Source organism: Brachycentrus maculatus, unplaced genomic scaffold (genome assembly GCF_059751285.1).
Source record: "Brachycentrus maculatus isolate JH-2025_06_01 unplaced genomic scaffold, ASM5975128v1 h1tg000104l, whole genome shotgun sequence".
Lineage (NCBI taxonomy): Eukaryota > Metazoa > Arthropoda > Insecta > Trichoptera > Brachycentridae > Brachycentrus > Brachycentrus maculatus.
The window spans coordinates 1,375,020-1,401,980 of NW_028280858.1; the positions used below are offsets into that span (position 1 = coordinate 1,375,020).

Here is a 26,961-nt window from a genome sequence, read left to right on the forward strand (position 1 = left end):
GTAAAGTGATCAATTAACCAGCCTATGACAGGTTAAGAGCCCTGTAAATAGATCCCGACATCTATATTCTTCCTTATCTATTTTGGGACGTAAAAATATCTATTTTTATTATTGTAGTTATTGTAGTTTGTCACATTCAAGTGAAAATCGATTGTGGGTAACTTACCGAATCCCCGGAGGACTTCCTCCGTCGGAACATATTGCCGAAGGACATGGCTGTCATGTTAGCCGTGGCGGCCACCGCAGACACGAACATGGGGTGCAGGGCTCCGCCCCCGCGCGGGCCGATCACGCCCGCCCGCCCGCCATCAGCGGCGGACGGAGGAGCGCGAATTCAAGTCGAACTCAGGAGACACAAACCGCGAATTCAGGTCGAACTCGGGGTGACACAAGCCAATGGTGCGCGAATTCAAGTCGAACCAGGAGACACAATCCGCGAATTCAGGTCGAACTCGGGAGACACAAGCCGATAGTGCGCGAATTCAAGTCGAAGCAGGAGACACAATTCGCGAATTCAAGTCGAACTCGGGAGACACAAGCCAATAGTGCGCGAATTCAGGTCGAACTCGGGGAGACACAAACCGCGAGTTGGGCGAATTCAAGTCGAAAACTAACCAAGAGTTGGTGGTTTCACACTCGTCTCGAACTTATAAGTAATCTTAAGGAGACGCACAATCCACCAGGAGCGGAAATTCAACCCGAATGATTAACAGAATTTTTTTAAAGAGGCCTGTTGAACGTGATAATCGCACTGAACCTACAAAAATATTTTTAGTATTGAATCGATTAAAAACCATGAACAGAAACAGTTTGCGGAACACTGGCGTAGACAGCCGGTTTGATATAAAAACGTACACACACATCGCACATACAGGCAAAAAGTAAAAAAAAAACAAAAACCTAACCGGAGAAATTTGATCGTATATCAATCACTTTTCCCTTTTTTGTTGTTGTTTAGTTACGATTTAAAACATTACGCGCGTTACAGACACGAATTTCGTTTCATACATTTCGATTCGCCGAAAATAATCCCCCCAAAACGTCAAAACAAAAGGGTTGCAACGTTTTTTTAACAGCGAAGTTTTGACTTAGTTGTAAAGGCCCATAAATACGATAAATCACAACTTATTTTGCTTTAAACCCAGGTAACATTTGACGTAATTGTTTGTTTTGCTTACAATACCGTTTTTGTGTTAAAAAATAAGTTTTTATTCGAAATAAATTTATGTTTTTCAAAAGAAAAGAGTTATTGAAAGGTAATGAGTTAAAAATATATATTTTTTTTATTTCAATATGCATTATTTTCAATAAAAAGAAATTCAAATACAAACATACCAGCTTGTAGCGTTGCCGAACGCATACTGATTGCGAGTCCCCCCTTTAAGGCACTAGGCATTTAAATAATAATAATAAATTTGGATAATTTATATAGCGCCAATTAGTAAAATACTACTTCAAAAATACTCAAGGGTACGGTTTGTGACAATATTACATATAAAAACTAAATAAATAACTCTTTTCTTTTCAAAACCATATATTTATTTCGAAGAAAACTTTATTTATTCAATACAAAACCTTTAAAAATGAAATTTTGAGAAAAGAAAAAAAAACAACTACGTCAAATGTTACCTGGGCTTTTTGAGCGAGAAAGAAAATTATGTTGCGATTTTGGGCCTTAAATACTAAAATTCAAAATGAGTCGACATATTATGTATCGATTCAATCTCTAAATAGACAGAAAGTGACGGGTTCTTATGTAGGACCTACATAAGACCTACGATTTTTGATATATTACGTTGTTGAAAGGAGTGAGCGATATGATATCGCTCACTCCTTTCAACAACGTAATATATCAAAAATCGTCAAGTTTCAGTTGTGCATGTTTTCGGAATGCCCAGAAAATATACTATATCCCAGCAAAAGCAGCATATTTTTTACTTTACCCGCTGCAGGGCAGAAAGTGTTTTCTTCGTATTTTGAAGAAAGGGTATCATTTAATTTTTTTTAAATAAACAAAATATTTTTCAAATGGAGAAAAAACCTTCAGGTTTTACCTAAAAAGATATGTTGTACAGTAAAAAGCTCAATAAGTGGCATATTTATTTTTAATACATTTTATTATATTCTAAAACTTTAAAAACAATCTCCTGAAAAATCAAGTTTTTTTATATACTTATGACGTTGTTTAAAGGAGTGAGCGATATGTATAGTGCATATATAGTAAAATAGTAATGTCCGTAAATGACGTTATGTAATGTTTACATAACCTATTTGCGACGTACGCTATGTTGTGTATGTTCCCGAGAACAAACGAAGCGAAGGCAAATAAATATATTTATCCATCTGTGCAAACTTTCGGTTTTTAGATGAAAATTCGCAATCTCATAAAAACCAACACACATGCCCGCAATTCTATACAGTTTACCGCGCCTCGGGGATTTTTGGATAAGAGAAATGACAGGATTGAAGAATAATCATTAAAACCTCATTTGCTTTGTTTGATTCCACATCAAACGGTTTTATAAATTGTCGTCAAAGTATCCCCCCAGGCAAAACGGAAAGAATTGAATATAAATCGATAAAGTTCTGGTCGTTCTGAGCAAGAAAGTGATACATACCTCCAAAAATTACTAAAGAAAACAAACCCAAAATACCGTATACCAAAATTTAATATTTCATTTGTATTAAGTATTTTAAAACAAACCGAAACACAAAAATATTGATAAACTTGTGTATATTTTTGTCCGCCTCCGTAGCGTAATGGCCAGCACGCTCGGCTTCCGTACTGGAGGTCCCGGGTTCGATTCCCAGGGGGGATAAAATAAATACAAGCGATTTTTTCACTCTTATATTTATTCAATATTACCTTGGGCTGGTACCGGAAGCGGAGTGCTGATCACCTTTCCTTCATGTGTTAACGATCAAGATAACACTGCGTTTATTTAATGTAGTGCCCTATGCACCATTGGGGTGCGGATAAGGGTTTGAATGAATATTTTTGGGGGTAAATTTTGTTTAAGAAATATTTGCTGTACCCGGCTATACGTTACTGTGGCTCAGTCTGATTAAATGGAAAATAAAGAAAAGAGAAAACATAAAAAGTGTTTTTTTTAAAGATAGGCTATCGAAAAATCGTATTTCTTGTTCTAGTTCTATCACAATCACTTTATGAATATTATATCGACCAGGTTAAAGACCTAAAGCTCACCTTGAATTGGAAGAAGTATGGATTATAGAATTATTTTTTACATTCCATTGTGGTGACAACATTCATTATAACACTGATGGCTCACTTGAATAAATATGTATATGAAGTCAGCCAGCATTATTAAGAAATCGATTTAACATGCAAATAAACACATATTTATTTATCCATATAAAAAGGCGAAAGTATACACGAACACGAAACATGTCACAATTTGGGAATGAACTCGTGAATTTATTATTAAAGATTGCATTGAGACATAGCATAAAATATGAGTTTAAATGGCCTGGAAGGATTTGTGTGCGAGCATACGCAATAATAAATCATACACGGTTGGTTTGCCCTTTATCAAAACTTACAAAGGGATTTTTAAAATATTTTTTTTTTTAAATACGCGGAAAGTTTTCAAAATTACATATTCTTAAAGAAAAGTAAAACTGTAACTGGGGCGCCGTAGATATATATATATATATATATATATATATATATATATATATATATATATATATATATATATATATATATATATGTATATATGTATATATATATATATATGTATATATATATATATATATATATATATATATATATATATATATATACATATATATATATATATATATATATATATATATATATATATATATATATATATATATATATATATATATATATATATATATATATATATATATATATATATATATATATATATATATATATATATATATATATATACATACGAATATAGTCACATTATCTATTCCGAATAGCTTACTAAAGTAGGGCGCCGTGACAAAATACTAAACTTGTAAGTGCGCCACGGGCTGAAAAAGATTGGGAGCCCCTGCTGTAACTGATTCTTTACTTGGGGGAGTATTTTGTTAATCTATTTCTTTATATTCCGGGCCTCACATCGAAAGAGCGATCAAAGAATATTCACGAGTAAGAACTCGTAAATATGGCCCCCAATTTGCAAATGAAACCAAAACGACTAAAATCCAAAGGCGCCAAACATTTACGACATGAAATTGTTCAGATATACAGCAATACGAGTATTGCATAAGTCGGGGAATATTATTAGGAATTCCGCAAGACTCAGCCGGCTCATAGAGTATAGGTCAGAAATAGTTTCTATTGTCCGCGTCATGAATCGCAATTACGAACACATTAATTAAGACTTTGGAAGCAGTTAATCCGAAAGTGTGAAGTTAATGGTGCGGCGACGCAGACGGCCTCGGCTAGACGCCTTGTGATGTGATGACGGGAGCCGACGCGGCGTGCTGGCGTTTGGAAATACGGCGCTTCAGCAGGTTTAAAAGCATTCTGACCCTATTTGCACAAATTGGTGCATAGTGCATCGCATCAAATGACTTTATAGTTAGTAATATATAGACGATTTACCTTGTGCTCCAATGTTTTGGATATAGTTTTTTTTTAGATGAGAATTGCATTTATTATGTACAAAGTTCATGGATCAATAAGTGGATTTTAGTTACCTCTAGGTAAATACACCTTTTAATTTATTTTATGATGGGAACAGGAAGGATAATCTAGTGAAGGCCAATCATGAATTTCTCAGCATTTGCCCATTGCTAGGAGGAAACCAAGTAAAACTCCTTAGGAAAATCCGAACTGTTGACTGTCGTCAACAGGCCTTCCGGTGCACTGGAAAAGGGGGTTTGGCATTTTGTGTCCCAGCTTGGTTTATGGTATCAATGTTCTTCATTATTTTCATTATGTATTTTACTATTTTTCTCATTTTTTAACGTAATCAATTTTAGCAACGGTATGATAAAGCAAACATATCGCTCACTCCTTTCAACAACGTCAAATATTAAAAAAAAAGATTTTTCAGGATACCGTTTTTAAAGTTTAAAAATATAATGAAATGTATTCAAAATAAATATCGAGCCATTTATTAAACTTTTCGCTGTGCAACAGATCTTTTTAGGTAAAATCTGACTGTGTTTTCTGCATTTGAAAAATATTCAGTATATTTAAAAAATAATAATTAAGCAATACCTTTTCTTCAAAATGCAAAACAACACTTTCTGCCTTGTAGCGGGTAAATATTAAGTTAAAAATATGCCGCTTTTGCTGGGATATATATTACATTTTCCGGGCATTCCGAAAACATGCAAAACTGAAAATTGATGTTTTTTTATTTATGACGTTGTTAAAAGCAGTGAGCGATATCATTACGTTGAAGCGCATTGAGGCCCTCAAACATTTAACTCTCAGATTTTTAATAACTTTTATACAATAATAAGTCAAAATCAGACGGATCTACATTTTTTTACTACTAAATAAATATACTTAGCATATTCAAATAAAAGGTGTAAAGTTTAGCACAATCAATCAAATCACTCCCATGATTCAATATCAAAATCAAGTCATTTTGACTGATAAAATACTATATTAAAAACGACTCAACAAGATGATGACGCTATAAACGGTGAATCTGCTTCGGAATGTGATCAAGCCAAATTTATTATCCAATATTGTACGGAAATATTTATTACACAATTCTTACTACAGTAGAATAATATTTATGATATACTTAACGATATGTTAACTATCTAATATGGTCCCTGAAAACATTCTGTGAATTATATTAAGGTGTGAAGAAATATCGTTCTGAGAATGGGTAGGAGTCTAACCCATTCAAACCCGAACGATAAAATTACTGAAACAATTTTACAGCGAGTTAAGTTTAATTTAAAACTTAATCGAGAGCGCCTGCAACAAATTGGTTTTCATAGCGATGCCATGTCGCAGAAATTGCAAACTGATTTTGATTTTGATTAAGAATTTAGAATGCAAACTTAGTCCGAAATAACCTATTTCTTTGGCGACTTGGAGTTGAACCTGAATGTAATTTTGACTGATGAATTATCCTGGTAAATTATCCTGACTGATAAATTAATACTATTGACTGATATTTGACTAATAATAAAAAATGTGAGTGGATCAAAAAACAAAGTCATTTTATTTCTCCAAAATATATTACAATGATCCACAAAGTAAATGCACTAAATATTTAAAAAAAGAGAAATTATTCCTTTTAAACATACGTCTAACGAATAAAGTAAGATCCTCAAACTTCATGTAAGTGTTTTAAAGTCTTATATCACGAAATAAAACGATTTTTTTATTTTAATTTTTCATATCTAAAATAAATACTGGAGATATAAATAAACATTTTAAGAGATTTTAAATTATAAATAAAACACATATATTTATATTTTTACGACTAGTTCGGAAGCCATAAATGCATCCATCTAAGGGTTTAAATAAAAATTGTGAAAATATTCAAATATTTTTATGTAAAAAAATATACATACATTCAAATCAGTAGATGGAAGCATCTACAGCTTCCGAAACTAGTCGAGCAATGTAATACTCAAATACAAAAAAAAAATGTTTTATTTGTGTTTTAATTATAATTTAATAATTTCTTACCACAAATTAAAAGCCGAAATAATAAGTAAATTTAAAAGATTTTAACATCACTGTTTATAAATCTATCTAGTTTTTAATGTTTTATCCTTGATATTCATTTTATCAAAATTATTAGTGTCTCAAAAGGTGGGTTAAAAGTATCGAATTTTTAATGTTTTATTCTTGATATTTATTTTATCAAAATTATTATTATGTCTCAAAAGGTGGGTGACTAAATGAGTACTGTTTTATTCTCAATATTATTAATATTTAAAGTATTTACTTAGTCATTTTTAGTTTTATATTTTTTACAACAATACTGGTAATATTAGTACCTACCTATATAACCATTCACCGAAGTAAGAGAATATAACAAACATTTTTATAAAAAAATATTACAACATTTTGAGTGTGTCCAAATACTTGTTCACAAAAATCTGGATTATCTCCAATTACAGGAGTTATTTTCATATTGTTTTTTGACATCTCATCAAAGATGAAGAAGAATATGGAAGTCTGGGCATTTACGGGGCTGACGACCGTCATCGGCTGGTTTAAGTGATCACTTTACACACGTGCAACATTCACCAATTCTACCCATTATTGACAACCACACTACTCAAATTCTTGGAAATTCTATATATATGAACCAATTTAGAAACCTTGTTCTTGAATCACTAGAACTTCACTAGAGACATCTATTGGTGAGATGTAAAGAAGCTTTTTACTAAGCAGAAACTCTTATATTAGTATGTGAGGTCCGAATCCTGGATTACAATCACACACGTGAGAAACGCCAGGAAAATCCAGGATTCGGACCTCACATACTAATATAAGAGTTTCTGCTTAGTAAAAAGCTTCTTTAGATCTCACCAGTCTCTAGTGAAGTTCTAGTGATTCAAGAACAAGGTTTCTAAATTGGTTCATATATATAGAATTTCCAAGAATTTGAGTAGTGTGGTTGTCAATAATGGGTAGAATTGGTGAATGTTACACGTGTGTAAAGTGATCACTTAAACCAGCCGATGACGGTCGTCAGCCCCGTAAATGCCCAGACTTCCATATTCTTCTTCATCTTTGATGAGATGTCAAAAAACAATAAAAAAAATATTAGTCTTTTTTGCTAAAATTTTTTTTTAAACAAAATTTGACTTTATTTGTTGTAATGTGATATCGTTACGCACAAGGCAGATTGCAGGTTTCCTGTCCACTAATACAATAGTAACGATGTAATGATGTAAAGCGGACATTGACATGAATATTTTTTTGTATTTTTAATTTGTTGACATGTTTATAGTTGGAAGTTACAAGGTTACACCGGTGCGTAAGATGATGTCGCATAACATAAGACACCGTGTAACAAAGCCACTGTGGATTCCATTATGTACTCTTGATAAATATCAACACAGTTTTTAACAAATTATTTAAAAACTTAAACAGGGAAGAAAAAGTAAACGAAATAGTTGTCTATAATGTTAATAAAGTTACTGACTGGCAGATGATAGTAGCGACTTTTGTGTGCTACCACCATTAAAAAAACAACGAACAGTTCGTAAAAACAAAAGTAATACTACCGAAGACGATGTAATTTTACAAGTAAATAATATTACATTGTGTGTATATTATATTGTGTGATATATTAGGCCTTACTCGCAATAATAGAATTTAGTTAGCGTCCGGCAACGCAGAGCCGGAAGTCAGGTGACGCCCATTTTTCAAAGAATATTTTTTTTTAGTTTACTCGAATATTATTGATTTTTTTTAAACTCCTTACCTTTCAATGACTGTTCCGATGGTTATTTTTTTTTAATACAAAAAAGGTGTTTTCAGAAAATAATTCAATTACGCAAAATGTTACCTGGGGTTAAATAAAATTAAGTAACGATTTATCGAATACTGGGCCTTAATCCTTATTTACTCGCACACCATCTGACTTAAAATTTTAATTGATAAAAAAGTACCTATTCAGAACAGCGCGCAACGCATTTTTTATTTTTTTATTAAAGGGTAATTTATTGCTAGTACCTAATTTAAAAACCTATTTTTGTATATTTACTTTTATTACTTATAACCCTTTCCGCACCCAATGGTGCATAGGGCACTGCATCGAATTGACGCAGTGTTATCTTGATCATTACTTACATGAAGGCAAGGTGATCACTCTTGCGCTTCAGGAACCAGTCCAGGGTAATATTAAATAAATATTACAGTGTAAAATCACTAATATTTATTTTCACCCCCCCTGGGAAGCGAACCTGGGACCTCCAGCACGGTAGCTAAACACGCTGACCACGGAGGCAGACGTATATTTATATATTTATCCACTCCATATTTCCTTAGGGGTGAAATGATTTGTCTCCAACGAGCCGTGAGTAACCACATAGAACGCCAAGAAGCGCGAACGACACACGGTGTAAATAACAGTTATTTCACAGTAATTTAGGAGATTTTATTTGATTTCTGCGTTGAAAACGTTGCCACTTTCTTCAAAGGTGACCTTGGATGAGTTTGAACCAGCTGACACGGGAAATTCAAAAGAAAAAAAAAAAACATTACGAAGATAGATCACGCCATAATATTATAAACAGCTATTCATTAGTCCAGTGGTTCTTAACCTTTTTGAAGTCAGGGAGCACTTTTGATCATAAGGAAAATTCGCGTTACACCAAAACTTATTATCTAAAAAACATACAAAGGTGACTATTATTAAAAATAAAACTGATTATTTTATTAAAGACAAGTTAAAATTACATTAATTAAAAAAATACATAAAATCATAAATCATCCAATTAAGCTTTTTGCGGCGAAAATTATTGTATGTGACACCTGAGCTTTCGGTTTTTACAAAATTCAGCGATATTGGGTATAATATTTGATTTTTAACCAAAGTATTCCTTGGTAAATACGACTATTTCTGATAACACTTCATATAGCTACTCTCAATTCTTCATCCAAATTACGGAGGTTCAAAAAGCAATGGTCACAAATCCCTTGAATGAACCCACCATTGATAGAACACCGTCTGCACAAATTCCTATACATAACTCCCATGATATTTTCAATTGTTCTATTTATGATGATATAGAATCAAATATATTTTGGTTGGTTGGAGGATATTGCTTTTTAGCAAAAAGCCCGCCAATGTACTTATTTATTTTCTGTACATGACGTTTAAAAAAATACCGTCTGCACCAATTTCTACTAATTTTTTTTTTTTTTTTTTTTTTTTTTTTTTTTTAAACTCTTTATTCCAGCTTGACTAAGTGGTGGGTGCAATACTTAGTCAGCCATATATGTTTTACAACATTTTATTTAAACAATGAAATTAGAAATAAGAAGGAAATAAGAAATTGAAAGAAATATTAAAAAATAAAAATAAAATAAAATAAAAATAAAAATAAAAATAAAAATAATAATAAATTTGGAGAGATGTAGACGAAAATTAGCTCGCTGGCAAACGCAGCACTGCGCTCCAGTGCCGCCACATGTCCAGCCTCCATCTGTGCTCCACAAGCCGCTTTATGATGAGGTTGGAGCTCTTCATCAGCCTCTCCCGGAAGCCTGCCACTCGGTGCCTTAACAGGCCATCCCAATGTGGTAGGCGTGCTGTGGCAAACATACCACTCGCGCTGCAGTGTCGGGGTAACTTCATTAAAGCTCTGTAGCCGTTATTGTAGCATATTTTCATGCTCTTTAAGCTTCGTTGTGTAACCTTACACCATAGCTCGCTGCCGTATTGCTGCGTACACAACACTTGGAACAGTCTATTTTTTACCTGCGCGGAGCAGTGGGCAAAGCGGCGTGTCAGCATATTGGACCGCACGCAATGAGCACGATACTGGCGCTTGATGTCCTCATCATCCGCACAGTTCTCCTGTAGGATATGTCCCAAATACTTGAAGCTACTTACCCGCTTAACTTCTTGTCCATTTATAGTTATGGGCGGTACCTTTAATGAGTAATTTTTGGGTTTAAATACCACAAGCTCACATTTTTTGGCGTTGTACTCTAGGCCGTTTTCTGTGGCATAACATTCACAAATGGCAATAAGTTTACGTAGGCCAGCTATCGATGGTGCCATCAGGACCATATCATCGGCGTATGAGATGGCATTCACTCTCCCTCCTCCTATGGAGCATCCCGCATTTACTTGGTTTAACCTATCATGTAATGCATCCACGTAAAGGTTAAATAGGCTAGGAGATGTGATTCCACCTTGTTTGAGTCCTCGCTGAGCTTTAAACGGAGTTGAGGTTTCGGTCCCCCATTTTACTCTATAAATGAGATTTTCGTTCCAGTTTTTTAACATGCATTTCGTCGTAGGACATTCAATTGATTTTTGTATTTTTTCTTCCAAAATGTGATGTACTACTGTATCATATGCTTTCCTGAGATCCATAAAACAGGCATATACTGGCGTATTTCGGCGCACATATATATTTATAGTATTTTTAACAGCGAAGACAGCTGTGTCCGTTCCCGATCCTTTTTTAAAACCAAATTGGTTGTCGGTCGTTTTTAGGTTTTCAACAGCTTTCTCCATCATTATGTTTTCTATGGTTTTTGCCGCCATGGTGGAAATCGCTATTGGCCTGTAATTTTCTTTTTCTGTTAAATTTCCCATAGGATTTTTTGCAATAGGTATAATTATTGACGTACACAGAGACTCAGGTATGAACGAGTGCCGGAACATTGCTGTGAAAGCTAGCGCCCACAGTACGTGTATTCTCGCGCTAGCATATCTAAGGTACTCAGCACAAATTTCGTCTCCTCCGGCGGCTTTATTACATTTCAGTGACCTAATGGCAGTCTGGATTTCCTTCACTTGTATAATGCAGGGACTCAGTGGATGCATATTGTTAGCATTATTATTGTAAATATTACAATTTTCCGCACTTCCTGTTTTCTCATACATTGAACTGAAGTGGGCTTTCCATAGTTCGCTGATTTTTCCGTCACCCGTTATGTTATCAATTTCTGTGGGTCTTGTAGCTTTGGACGATCTCATTTTATTTGTTTGTTTCCAGAACATTTTGAAATCAGCAGTAAGCATATTCTTTGCCAATATATCGGCTTGTATCTGTTTTTTATTCTTCACCACCGTGCGTAGATTTGTTTTGAAAATACTTCGCGTTTCCGCTCTCCTCTGGGCAACTGGTCCTGTAGACGGTTTTCCCTCTATGAGCCACGCTTTGAAGGCATTTCGTGCATTAATATGGCTTTGTTTTACTTGCTCATTCCATCCTGGAATGTTTCCTGAATTTTGTTTTCCGCTTTTGGGCCCCCCTGCATTCACTTTAAATGCAAGTTGTGCGGCATTTCGCATAGCTTTTATCGTACTTTCGTAAAATTCTTTAATAATGAATTTATGATGTGGGTTTATACACTGTTCACATGTTAAAGCTTCGTAAGGAATTATTATTTTCTTAAAGAGCGACTCTGTCTTATCGTGGTATTTCTTCAGTTGTATTTGACTGTATTTGTTCCAATTAATTTTTTCCTCATTTATTTGAGTATTACTTTTAGATGTATATTTACACTTCATCTCCACTTGTATGTGTAGTGGAAAATGGTCGGACATCTGTTGGTTGTCGTCAATATGGATATTTGTGATCCGCTGTTCGAGCGTACTGGATATTATACAATGGTCCAACCAAGAGGTAGTATTATGCGCCTCACTGAAGAACGTAAAGGAGCTGATGTCGAGTTTTTTCACGTCATAGATACTATACTCGTTTTCCTGAGAAAAGGCATCTAATTCCTCCATGAATCTACTGTGTATGGGCGCATTGAAATCTCCCATACAAATTAACTCATTCACTTGAGTTTCATCTACGATAGCTGTAACTCGGCTCAAGATGTCCACAAAGACAGGCAGGTTTTCGTTGCAACATACTGGCATATAAACATTTACCAATAGAGTGACTCCGTGGCTATGTTGTATGGTTATTGCCGCCATCCGATCGTCACCACATTCGATAATAGTTACATTAGCAATTTGCTTCCTTACCAGTATGGCTACGCCTCCGTGTGGTCTTCCCTGGATTATTTCCTCGGAAGAGTTCATTGCTCTTATGATATTTTCAATTGTTCTAAGTATGATGATATCTTGACCGCTGTTATGAGGTGAGCGCACACAACTTCAATTTGCAAGGGTGTTGCCATATAGCCATTATATTTGCAATTCAAATCGCACAGTAATAAAAAACCAACATTAAAATTTGGTATTCTTTTTGACATCTCATCAGAAGAATATGGAAGTCTGGGCATTTACGGGGCTGACGACCGTCATAGACTGGTTTAAGTGATCAATTTACACACGTGTAACATTCACCAATTCTACCCATTATTGACAACCACACTACTAAAATTTTTGGAAATTCTATATATATGAACCAATTTTGAAACATTATTCTTGGATCACTAGAACTTCACTAGAGACATCTATTAGTGAAATGAAAATAAGCTTTTTATTGTAAACAGTTTATTTTTGTGAACAAGTATTTGGACACACTCAAAATGTTGTAGATAAAATTTTAGTTTTCATAATTTCGAGGAGCACTTGCTACAAGCCCGCTAAGGCTCCGCAGACCACCGGTTATGAACCTCTGTACCGGTTAAGAAGTCTGAAAATCTTAATTTCTCAATCACGATAGAAATATTTTCACAGACCCCCATACATAAAAAGAACTAGACTAGCTCTAGTTTGGTATTCTTCAATGGTTACGATTCAATGGAACTTTTGTCTAAGTGACTGCCGGAGAGAGTACGCGATTACGATACATTTTATCAAACGACTAGTTTGAACGATTGCCAATTATATTTTTTTGCAAAGCGAAATTCCACATTGATTTGTGCGTATTTCAGAAATACCTAGTTTGTATTAGTGGAAGCGTAAATGAAACAGTGTTTTAGAGACCGTCTGTGATGATTTAAGGCGGGATAATCGATAGCCCGGATCTTAATCTTCTTTGAACCCGGGTAACATTTGACCTAGTTGAATTCATTGTTTAGAACACCGTTTTTGTATTGAAAAATTAGTTTTTCTTCTAAAGAAATATATGGGTTTGAAAAGAAGAGTTGTTAAAGGATAAGGAGTTTAAAAAAATATACAAATATTAAATTTTTTCAATACATATTCTAAAAAAAATGTAATTCCAATAGTTATTCTAAAAAAGTTGTGCGCAAACACACGTCCGGCTCCTCGCGCAGCCGTTCGCATACTGAATTGTCTATTTGGTAGTAGACCCTTAAAGCAAAAAAAAAATAAAACCAGACTTTAGGTCGTACATAAAAAGATAATTCTTATATCAAGTCCTGAATGAAAAAAAAAACTATTTGCATGAATATTATTCTAAAAGAATTCGAGCACTTCTTAGCGTTGTGGCTATTACGTTTGGCTACCGTGCTGGAGGTCTCGGGTTCAATTCCCAAGACAAATAAATATAAACGACATTTAGTTTTAACATTTATTAAATATATCCCTAGACTGGTACCTGAAGCGCAGGACTACCACCTTGCCTTCACATTATCAAGGACCAAGAAAACACAGCGTGGATATAATGCAGCACCCTAAGCACCATTAGCTATGGATAAGGGTTAATATATTAAAGCTTTCGACCGTTGATGATGTCACGATAAGTAATACCAATAAACCCGTATATTTATTATTATTCAACTCGAGCAAAAGCTGTGTTTATTAACCACAATAGAAACACCGTGAAGCTTTTTATCTCTATAGATCTAGTATGACCTATGATAAAAAAAATATATCGTTACATGCAGAGCCGGAACAATATTTTTAGATGCGCGGAAAAGATTTCGGTACCCGAATGTACGAATATCAAATTAAAGAAAAGTATACCCGTCCTAAAACACTTTTTTTTTAAAGTTAAATTTAATTTTAAAAAAAAGTTTAATTATAGTGGTATTACACAACGATCATAACGATGAAATAAGGAGAGAGTTATATTACTATATCACAACGTTAACAATGCTTTTAATATAAAAAATATAAAAACGTTAAAAAGTCATATGGAAAATATTTTTGATTGATCGTCTCTTTTCTCATTCTTTTCTTTTCAAATTCAAAATGCTTTTTTCCTATATTTTTGGCATCTTTGAACGACCATTAAAAGTTATTTGATCCCTATAGGCAATCAAATTGTGCATAGGGCATCGCATCGAATCGACTCCTTTTTAACTTTATCGTTAATTTGATGAATTAAGGGTGATCAGTCCTGGGATAAGTAAAGGAGATTAAGGTGAAAACCGTAACTACTATAAAAGAAATGAAATGGATTAGAAGTAATAGGTTCTACTTATCATGAAAAAAAAGCTTGAGTGTAACAGCAACAAATAGGGCACTCGGGGTTGAATCTCTGCACTCGTAAGTCCCAAGAGGAGAGACACTATTTTTTTGAAACATTAATACATGGTAACTTTGATGAATTTTTAATGTATTTGAAGAATAAATAAACGCAAAAAGTTAAGAAATTCGTGAGTATTTGAAGGAACATGATACATGTAACCCTTTGAGGCATTGCGGGGTAAAAAATATCCCACCTAGAAAATTTAATATTATATTAATTATTGAAATAATTATATAATAATTATTGGGCTATTTAAGTCCCACCCAATAATCAAAAACTAAAATGACTATTTGTTAAAAATAAAAGTAGTTTTATTTCTTTATTAATTAAAATAAACAAAATTTGTTTGAATTAATAAAAATAAAATTTCTATGCAACATGGGGTTTTTTTATTTGCTGAAATTCCATAAATTAAAGTCCTTTATTTGGTTGATGCCCTATGCCCCTACTTGCTATGTTAAGCAGGAAAATCCAGCCCTGTTAAAACGGCCGCTAATAACCTATAAATTATACCACTTTATTCTAATAATATTATACCACGCGTGACTCTTTCGTGCCTTTCGGAGCTAAAAATATAAATAAATTATCGATTCATGTAAAATTTAGTATTACCGCACGAATCTATCCGCTCTTCCGTGTCGGTGAGCCTGTTACAGACCTCAAGCCAAAGGCGAGAATATGGTGGTATTATAATATTATATATCAAATACGTAGCGCGTATAATACACGTGCCAACTAGTATTTAGCTGCCGCTGTATTCTACTAAAATATATTACAATCGATGGTATTTTCATTGTAAAAGTATTTTTAATCTTAAATATAATTGAAAGTAAAAAATTAAATAAAAAAAAAGTTTTTTTTTAATTTACGACCAATTTACTTGATTTTTTCGCATAAATTTCTAGTGTATTTTCAAATTTTTTAATAAAATCGAAGCCTTATGAAATGTGTACATTTTTGTAACCCTCCTCCCCTCATATTTGTTTAACACAAATGGTAATGTAGTGGTAAACAAACGACCACACTTCTACAATAACACCTCTATAAACCATATGACATCATAAAACGTTCGATGACGGAAATTTGATGACGTATGCGAACGCACGTTTTTCGTTTTATAAAAATATCTTAAAACCTTCTTCCATATATCCCTTATTTCTCTACATATTTCAATAAGAATGCTACCGATAGTCTTGTGATTTTTCATATTAATTTATTAGCCAATAATCACGCATCGCGATATTTATCCATACATTTAGCATTACTCGGAAAAGTAGAAAAAGGGTAGTTCCTTCGAACAACAAATATTTCTAATTTATTCAAATGAAACATTGCAGAATAGCCCCGTTCAATATGGGGTCTTGTGAGAACGAAGAAGTAGGTGAATTTAATTTGTATCCATTAAATAATTCAATTATAACGCATGAACACACAATTACAGTGCTTCAAAAACCCACGTTAGTAAATTATTTTAACGCAATTTAGTAACGATTAAAATTAACATCACAAGATTTACATTTTTACAATACAAAAACAAGAATATAATTTATATTTGAAGCACCAACTTTGTGATTTTCCGTTTTATAATTAAATTGTAACTTTGTTTTGAAATCACTATAAATATTATGTTATAACTTAATTATAATGTCTACCGGTTTCGAAGCTAATTGCTTCCTTATCAAGACTGATTAATACTAAAACACTATCTACTAAACAAAATTCAAAATACTTTGACGGTTATGCAAAGGAGCTTGGGAAGATCTCAGGAGAAAATATATTTGGCGAATGTGAGCGAGAGAACAGACCGAGGAAGGCCGAAAAAGACTTGGCACGATCAGATCAGAACCTAAAATCTGGTGGTGTCAAAAGTCTGCGTAATCGGAGGGCACGTGTGAGTAGATGTATGGATGTGAAGGAAGCGAGGAGAGTGTGTCAGAATAGAAGAGTGTGGCGCTCCATCGTCTTTGCCTACCTCTGCGGGGAAAGGGCGTGATGGTAGTAGTAGTAGTTGTAAACAAGGAATAATTAAAATTACGAATTGAAAGTAATTCCACACGTGTGACTATTAACTACTACCAATGAATTATCATTTTAAGAGTTGGGCGTTAGTTATCTTCTAACATACGCGCGTGGGTGAGTAGGTATGTGTTTAAAATCGGTCATAATTAAATCGACTAATTTGAGTGAAATTTATTACGAACAAATTGCTGCAGAAATCTTACGTATTAAAGCAATTATAAAGGTTGTCTTAAATAACAGAAAAAAACCGTGGGAATTTTTTATATTTATTCAAATTAAAGAAAAAAAACATACCGAAAAAATTAAATGGGTCGTTAATTACGATCCAGGAAACTAAAGATGTTTTTTTTACAGAATAAAGCTTTGTTTATGCTTACTTATGAGTATAAATGATAGGTTTATTCAGAATATTCAAATACACTATTAGTAAATAAATACTATTATTAGCAACTTCAAAGTCATCCATATTTTTCTACATTGTTGAATTTTGTTCTATAAACAAAACGAACTAACTAACCATCACGCCACACCACTCTGTCTTTGCAAACGTTCTTAGCCTCTTCTACATTCATGCATGAGACAAAACGACCTTAAGTTAATTGACGTTTACGATATTTCGTCTAGAAAGGGTCGATGGTATAATGTTCTCTAGAGCAGTTGTAGCGAATCGATTTTTGAAAACGTTTTAACCCTATCGTAAAAATTACGACGGAAAATTACGATTCTTGGAAGAAAAACAATGTTCGCGTCGTTCCCGCGCATTCTATAAAATAAATTTCTTAAATCGTTATTTTAACCAAAAATTAATTTGATCTTGAATCGCTTCCGCTTTGTTCCTGAAGAGGAAGCAATTCAAGAATCAAATTCAAGAAAAATATGTGCTTCTAGTCCATCCGAGTAAAGAAAAATGACAGCAAACCTTTGCATGAAATGCAAAAGAGTCATGAGAAATAAAAAAAAAAGTATAAAAATATATTGTCAGGGCGAATAAAAACAGTAAAAAAATAAAAACATTATCACGTGATTTCTTAAACCCGAAGAATGTTACTATTATTTCTAAAATAATAAAAGTTTTTGAATAACTTATTTATTTATATAACCTGTTTTATTTATATATCGTATTTTTACGAATGTTTAGTAACGACGTCACGAGTAGGATGGTTTAGTAATCTAGGGTTAACTTTAGCAGTGAGGGCAAAAAGTGTGACAAACGACGCAAACAGCGGTAAAAAATAATACAAAAAATATATGACCTAATAATAACTGCAACACTTTTAGAAAAAAGTGTCACAAGTTCGTATTTGAACTTTTTGTAGTATTATTTCGGTCTAATCCTGATGAATCTTTACGTTAAAAAGATGCCTAACCTCTTAGCATATGTAAGTGTAGCTAAAAGCGTGTAATTGGATATTCGCCAAAGACAATCCTTCATCTAGCAAAACGAGATAAACGTCAGACTATCATGGACAACATAAAAGCCAGAAGCATCAAGAACAACAGGTCCATTCGCTTAAATAAAGGACGACTCCTCCATTGTTTCGCCTGTATCATTGAATGAGTCTGGGGATATCATGTTTCAAGAGAAACTGACTGAGAAGTGATTGGGATAAACTCTCACCAATTGATGATAATATGGATGCTGCAATTGTTCTACTCCACATAGTCAGCACTTAGTCGCGTACATAGTAAGTCGATATTCATATAGTGGTGTGTCCTAATTTTAAAATTATTTGTCTTGGACATGAGCTAGATCTTGTGTATTAAATCACATAAATGAAATTTTGTAACTGGATTGTTACAAATACCTGTTTTTTGTTACTCATTAATTTAAATATATTTATATAACTGTTGTGTAAAATTTCCAAATAAAATCAAATAAAAAAAAATTGCAGTGATCACCCGAATAGAAATCACCGCGGCAATAGCTTTTAATTGCACGATAGTTGGCATGGATTCGCAATCTCACGATCCCCCCACTTCAACTGATTGTAAAATTGAATAAAAAATATTTTTCCGAAAATTTTGAGTTCCGAGAATTTGAGTAGTGTGATTGTCAATCATGGGTAGAATGGTGAATATTGCACGTCTGTAAAGTGATCACTTAATAAGCCATGTAAATACCCAGACTTCTATATTCATGTTCACCTGCGTTGAGATATCAAAATATTTTTTTGATTGTCAAAACTGACAGAAAATACAGTTTGTATAAAATACGACAGCTTAATATTTTACAACTGTAAGTGAAAATAAATAAACAAAAAATACATAAAAAAATAAAAGGATCATGAAATTTCTTTATTGTACGTACCTTAAAAAATAATTCATTGTTATATTCCTCGTATTTTCAGCTCATCGTCAATTCAAACAGGTGGTCAGTTTACAAACGACAAAGTAACGTATGGTGGGAAAAATTTGCTTCTAACATATGGATTCTTGTGTGTGTATGTGTGTGTGTGTGTGTGTGTGTGTGTATTGTAAAATGAATTTCATTTAATACTTTATTACCAGTACTTGGATACTAAAGTCTTAGGGCGGCAAGACATGTCGATATTAGAATAATAACAGCATCGATCGCGTGTCACTGCAATCGATACGTACAGTACATTACAGAAGATACCAGGGACATACAAAGTTCAAAATAATCATGTAATTTTGTAACTGCTATGACTGAGGCAAGGAAATGCAGCGGAAAATTCCTCATCATTTAACTGTCGAGAATCAATAGGTTTACATCAATGCACTAACAGGTTTGAAACGTATAAAAAAACTATTAAGTCGGAGTATTCGTTTACACGTATATCAAGTTCAGTAAGCATCCAGCAGCATTAGAGCCGGTCGTCGTCTCCTGTGCACGATAAAAAAAAATGACTTTTCTCGGAAAACATTTTGAAAAAATATTTTTATCGTTTTTAACTCCTTACCTTTCAATAACGTTTTCTTTTAAAAACTATAAATTTATTTCGAAAAAAACTTATTTTTTCAATATTAAAACGATTTTTTTAAACAAAATATTGTATTGCGTTAATTTTTCTTGGGTTCAAAGAAAATTAAGTTGCGATTTATAATATGTTGGGCCTTAAATAACAGATTACACAATGATTACAATGTTTAAAAACAGAAAGAAGAATGTTAAAAATGTCTGACAATAAAATAAAAAGTAATACTTATAATAATTCCAAACAATAATATTTGACTGTTTATAAAAAAAAAAGTCGCTGTGAAATTTAGTAACTATTAGTGACTTTTTATACAGCTCAAATTTTTGACATTTGCGGGGGGAGAGGGGGATGTTGAATACAACAAACGACGATAAACGGATTGTTAGCACCTCGATTCACAAATTACCAATGAATCGATAAACCAGTACATCGATGAATCTATGATTATAAAAACCAGTGAACGGGTCAGCCTTAGTGAACGAGATTCATTCAAAATCCGTTCATTCAATCAATGTAAATGAGCGGGTAATTAAGATCCGGTCGTTTAACGATCCACGTCTGTATACAGTCCCAGACCATTATGTCCGACCCACGGTAGGCGCTGTGGCCATTTACGAGCGTTGCTTTTTGGCCTTTGGTCCTCACGGTCAAGCGCACGACTATGGCAATGGGCAGATAGACACATTGTTAGAGGTAGCGCGCGCGGTTGTGTACGCGAACCGACGTTAATCTGATTACCGTGAATGTACACAAGGCGAACTGATTGAAATCCATTGTGTGATGTAAGAAGTGGAGGAAAAATCATTACGAGGGGCCTAACAATGGTTTCACGCGAGCCGAACTTTCAAGCTCGGATGAGTTGAATACACGAATTGTATTATAGATAATTTTAGGAAAGTAAAAAAAGCCTCTAGAATACTCTAAAGGCCCAGTATTCGTTAAGTCGCAACTTAATTTTCTCTAAATCCAGGTATCAATTTACGTAACTGATTTTTTCTTAAAATACCCTTCTGCATTGAAAAAATAAGTTTTTCTTCGAAATTATTATATGGGTTTGAAAAGAAGTGTTACTGAAAGGTAAGGAGTTAAAAAAAAAAATATAAATATTTTTTCTTATACATATATAATTTAAACCAGCCTATAATAGGTCGTAAGCCCTGTAAAATACTTAGACTCTCACATTCTCCTTCATCTTTGTTGAGATGTCAATAATGAAAATAGTATATTCACATGATGACGCCGATAGCGCATTCCTGCACTCCTGAGATGTTGACGATCCTCATGTGTGACTTTGACGGTGTTTAAATTAGGGACTCGTACAATGCATTTATTGTGCATTGTGTGACAAAATGGCACACAAGGATATAATGGACTATTAACTGAACTCGCACGTCGAATTGTTTAACGAAAGATTTAATCCAGAAGAACAAGAAGCCTGTAAAATATTTGCCGAAAAAAAGAGATACGGACGTAATACACTAAAATGACAATAAAAAAAAAAGTAAAATAAAAATAAAATAAAAAGTGGTGAAAACAAAGTTAATTAATTTTTAAAAGTTTATAAAATGTGCCACAAAGTATCTGCGGAAAACATTCAAGAAAATGACAATACTTTGAGTATCTATATTCCCAACTTATACGCATACAAATACGTGAATTATCGGTCGAGCGTTTTCAAGTAGGTGACATTAATCGGAACGAATTTTACCTATGCTCGTACAAAAAGTTTCAGATCTATTACATTACAAAAAATGCAGATGGCGGAAAGAACGTTATATTATTGAATTTTATATGTACTGTTCTTTTTAATGACTTAGAATATAGAGATGTTTCAAAATTAAAGTAAATTTGGTTGTTCAATCGTGTGCACGATGGTTAATGTTACCATGTTTATAGTGATCACCTAAACTAGCAAATGACAAATCGTAGGCCTTATTAATGCACAGACTTATGTCTTAACTATTAACATTCAATTGAAAATATAACTTTTTTTAAAAGCTGTGCCTTAAAAAAGTAGCAAATATAAAAAGTCAAGGATAATGAGTGTGATATCGGCTGTCCAAACTCAAAACACAGTAAGGGGCATTTTTTTCGTAATTTTTTTTTTTGCATTTTTGGACTAAGTAGATTCTACTTAGTCCAAAAATGCAAAAAAAACGTACTAAAAAAATGTCCCTTACTGTGTTTTACGTTTGGACAGCCGATATGTTCTTACAACAAAGTCATTAATTGAACTTGAACTCTTCTTCTTCTTCATTTTCTTGGTGTAGGCCTTGTGGCCTGATTTTAAGAGGATTAACTTGAAGTCATATTAAAAAAAAGATTATTTAGCCTCTTAGTGGATACATATCGAATTTTGTAATCGAAATATGTACAGAAAAGCATACTGCAATTAAAGATGCAATATCGTTGTACCATTTCATAAATAGATACTTGAAAATAGAACTTTAGTTTTTAAGATTTTCAAGTATCCGTTCGTTTTCTGTAAACAGAGTACCGCGAAGGCGTCGAAACGTCCTCCCTAGCAGGCAGGCCCTATATGGCGTAATACGAACATCATGTTGGACGATATTCAATAATTTAGCATGAATATGTGTAGTACTATAAGAGGCCAGGAGAGCGTGGGCGACATTCGCTGACCCGGACTCAAATCGCCATGCCACAGCGCTTTGATGATCAAATTAATAACGCCTGTATCGGAATCTTCAAGGTGTATAATCGAAATGCGATCTCTCAGAAGAATGTACGACAAAACGAAAACCCATCGACCTAGGGCTAAATACGGGTGACCTTATGCTCAAAACTAAAAACGAGCATTCGTCAAAAGGGTGTGGTCTTTCAATGTAGGTCCACTCAACACGGACAATTATTACCTTTTTTACTTATTCATCAGATAACCAAATTGAGCCCTCTTTGTTAAGTGTGCTATAAAATAATTTAGCGACGGCTACCTTTGTGAGAGAAATAATCCTCCATACGATGAATTGCGAAAAAAAGGGGCCTTTGTTGAATTCATAATACGATTATCCGGTACACAATTAAGGTGGTTATATAATTTTGTTTCATTTTCATAAGAAGTTTATTGTGAAGATACAATACAGGTTTCAACAATTTTAATAAATAATGTTTTCAAACGTCAAAATTATTATTTCCTAGCCTAAATATATAAAAAAAATGAAAATCGAGAACATTTCGTTAAATAACAATAATGAAAACTTTGTTTGAAAATGCCATAACAAGGCGAAACAATTTTCACTAAATTAATACTAAAATACACTTAAGTAGACTGTTAAGATCAGTGTTTGATTTTAACTTTATAAAATTAAACAACTTTGTTTTAACCACTTTTTTTTAAATTTGTTATTGGTACACTTGAACCAACCGATTTCGACAAGAACCTTGTCATCAACAGGGTTTATAAAATTCTAAAACATTAAAATACTAAAAAAAACATTAAAATACTCATAGTTAATCACATTCCCTTACCAAAAACTTCCACACACTCCATACACCATTTGAAAATATGATTTAATGATTAAAGAAAACACTTCGCTTTTTACCACTTGAGTTTTATTATAGACTACATGTTTCAGAAGTTAAACTTCCATCATTCAGGTCTGTATAATAACAAAAACATTCAGGTCTGTATAAACAGTTATTATACAGACCTGAATGATGGAAGTTTAACTTCTGATACATGTAGTCTATAATAAAACTCAAGTGGTAAAAAACGAAGTGTTTTCTTTAATCATTGTAACATGTCTTACCACAAAGTTAATGCCGAAACAATAAATAAAATAAAATATGATTAAAAAAATATGATTTCAAAATATGATTTAAAACTCCTAAAAGTTGTTTAATTTTATAAAGTTTATAAAATGTGCCACAAAGTATCTGCGGAAAACATTTAAGAATTTGATTTTAACATTTAATTTATGAAAACGTTTAAATGAGAGTTGACAGATTGAGAAACGAATAGTTATGGAGTGTAATTTGTTTAAGATTTTCAGTATAGGAAAATGTAAAAGAATGTTACTTGTCGTCGTTTTATATTTATTAGTCAGTAGAAATACCATGTTTAACATATTCCCAGTCAATTCGACATGGATACCTTTTAGGTGTTAGTATTAAATTATACCGGTGAAATAGGCTACTAGAACATTGTCAAAAAGATTAATGTTACAATAGAAGATCTCTTTCATAGTTGGTAAAGATCGTCAAAATAAAATCACAAGGAAATATGTATTAATACAAATAATAATAAATTACTTACTTAAATATTGCTTAAACTTCTTAGTCAACAAAGATCGTCAATACAAAATCATAAGAAAATTTTAATAAAAATAACTCAATAAATTACATACTCGAATGTCAGAATGTAAAGTTCTCGCAAGCGTTTAAAATCGCGAGCATAGCCCACGCGATAAGGAAGGGTCGAGAATAATAATAAAAAACAAACTAACTAAAAAATCGGACCACTGACTGTTATTTGAAAGAAAAATAATCTAAAAACTGCGTGCAGCAAGAAACCAGTTTATACAAAAACCGGACATCGCTTATTCGGGATATTGTAGCGCCGGTATGCGACACTGTTTCTTCACTGACCAATGGTTCTTAACCCTTTCAGGACAACTGGTTTCTGCTGCTAACCACAAATTTAAAATAAATTGTCTAAGTGCCTACAGGTTTCTAGTTATAACCATAGTGCTATATGTGTTGCCTATGTAACAGAAATAGTGCTTGTATAGATTTCTTGTTAGTATCATTGTCTTGGAGCTTATTTCAGAGTATTTTTGGGGCGATGTGCAAATGTAGGGATATTTATAGGTTATCTACATCTTAGTTTATCAATTTTGTGAGGTTATTGAACTAAATAAACAAAATGACAAGTGAGTTATAGTCATAATAATACTAAAAATAAGTAGTGTTATATATTACCTCATATTTTCAAGAATAAATGCTTTTATGTGCTCCGCAAAATTATGAAAACCAAAATTTAATATTGGCTCATTTACTGTGAGATTTGAGTTGCAAATATAATGGCTATATGGCAGCACCCTTGCAAAGTGAAGTTGTGTGCGCTCACCTCACAGCAGCGGTCAAGATATCTCTGATCCTATATCATCATACTTGGAACAATTGAAAATATCATAGGAGTTATGAGTAGGAATTGGTACAGACTGTGATTCATCAATGGTAGGTTCATGAAAGGATTTGTGAACCTTGGCTTATCAATTTGGATGAAGGAATGTGAGTAGCTATATCAAATATCAGACCTAATATCGCTGAAATTTGTAAAGGCTGACAAGCTCAGGTGTGACATGAAATGATTTACGCCGCAAAAAGTTTCTATGGAGTATTTATGTATGTTTTAATGCATTCTTTTAATAAATGTAATTTTTAACTTGTCTGTAATAATATAACCTGTTTTAAACTTTATAAAATTGAATAACTTTAAAACAATTTAACCTACTGGTTTCGACAAGAACCATGTCAAAATCAGGGTTTATTTTAATTCAAAAACATTAAAATACTCATAGGTTAAATTGTATTAATAAAAAGGTGGTTAAAACTAAGTTATTTAATTTTATAAAGTTTTTAAAATGTGCGACAAAGTATCCGCAGAAAACATTCAAGAAATAATCTGTTTTATTTTAAATAAAATATATGTTTGTAAGTTTTTGAATCTTTGGTTTTGGTGTACCGCAAATTTCCCTTATAATCAAAAGTGCACCCTGACTTCAAAATGGTTCAGAATCACTGCTGTAGACAGTGACATTCTTAGTTGCACATGAGACCGATAGAAATTCGACAAACTCGGCTATGGGATTAATTTTATGTAACGCGCGATTACTTTTAGGAAACGTGTCAATCAGGTTTCCGGGGCATTTGCCTCACTTTTTCTATGGAAACTGCAAGCCAAAGCTCTCCGCTTGATCTCTACACGCGCCTGTCGGAGACAAGATTTAACTCCACGAAAAAAATAAGAAATTGCAGAGGCGGTTAACCTTGACGCGGTGTAAACACGGATAGGCGGAAATAGAAAAACGATACACGACCGGCGTTCATAGGTGTTTCATGGCACCAGGAACGGAGAAGAAAACCAGAATCAAAAGGCAAACAAATGTATACACGAAGATAAGCATTGTACGTTGTTTTTTTTGTTTTTAATTCTTTTGCATTTCACAATATAATGTATATAGCATTACAAAAACATTTATGTATACATAATATTAATACAAAAAAGATCCTACAAAATCATGGCCAGTGTGTGGGTATACATTATATTTTAGGTTATAGTAAGGGGCACTGGTAAGAATACAACAGATATTACAGTATCAGAAATAAAATTAGATTAAAAGTACTAATATAAACTGCAAATATTTGATTTAACAGAAAACAAAAAATCAAAAAGATGAAAATGAAAACAGTTGGCAAATATGTACTACTTATATGAGTTATAATACGTTTAAAAGAAAAAGGAACATAGATCTGTTTTTTCAATAAATAATTTAAGCAAAATTTTAAATCTAAACAAACATAGATAATTAATGTCTAACGTATAGTCTTTGTGGAATGAATTAAACAGTTTTGGAGCTATGAAAAATGAGTGTCTTTGCGCGAGTCTGAATTTGCAAAAAGGGATTTGTAGTAAATTATTCATACTTTGGCTCTTCTCTGATGGCTATGTCCCGAATATTCAATTTCAACAGTCAGTCCATGATTCAATCGGCATTTATCATTTAAAAATTCACCGACTGTATAAATTTATGGTTATTCCAGCGCCCATACAAAAAACGGCGAGCGCAGAATTGTTACTATACTAGTATTACAGATTATTCCTGTATAATTATTAATTTATCGTGTTGTATTTCAATCTATGCCGTAGAAAAAAGTGAAAATATTCAATAATAAAAAAACAGCAGTTTTTCTCGATAAGGTAGGTAACCGATTTAGAATAGACCGTATTTGGCTCCATATT

General features: G+C 33.0%; 2 protein-coding genes across 3 annotated transcripts in view; one reads left to right on the forward strand and one right to left on the reverse strand.

Moving 5' to 3' along the window:
* Positions 1 to 26,961, forward strand: part of LOC148310225 (iron-sulfur cluster assembly 2 homolog, mitochondrial) — a 221,700-nt gene that overhangs the window by 56,916 nt on the left and 137,823 nt on the right. The window lies entirely within an intron of this gene.
* The window catches only part of LOC148310227 (serine/threonine-protein phosphatase 2A 56 kDa regulatory subunit gamma isoform-like), a 114,372-nt gene that overhangs the window by 38,669 nt on the left and 48,742 nt on the right, over positions 1 to 26,961 (reverse strand). Inside the window, exon 2 of one of the 2 annotated variants that reach the window (XM_088258856.1) lies at positions 167 to 757. The exons of the other annotated variant lie outside the window; for it this stretch is intronic. Coding sequence (XP_088114982.1) covers positions 167 to 256 — 90 coding nt within the window. The 5' untranslated portion in view covers positions 257 to 757. The remainder of the gene's footprint in view (positions 1 to 166; positions 758 to 26,961) is intronic. 2 annotated transcript variants of the gene reach the window in all.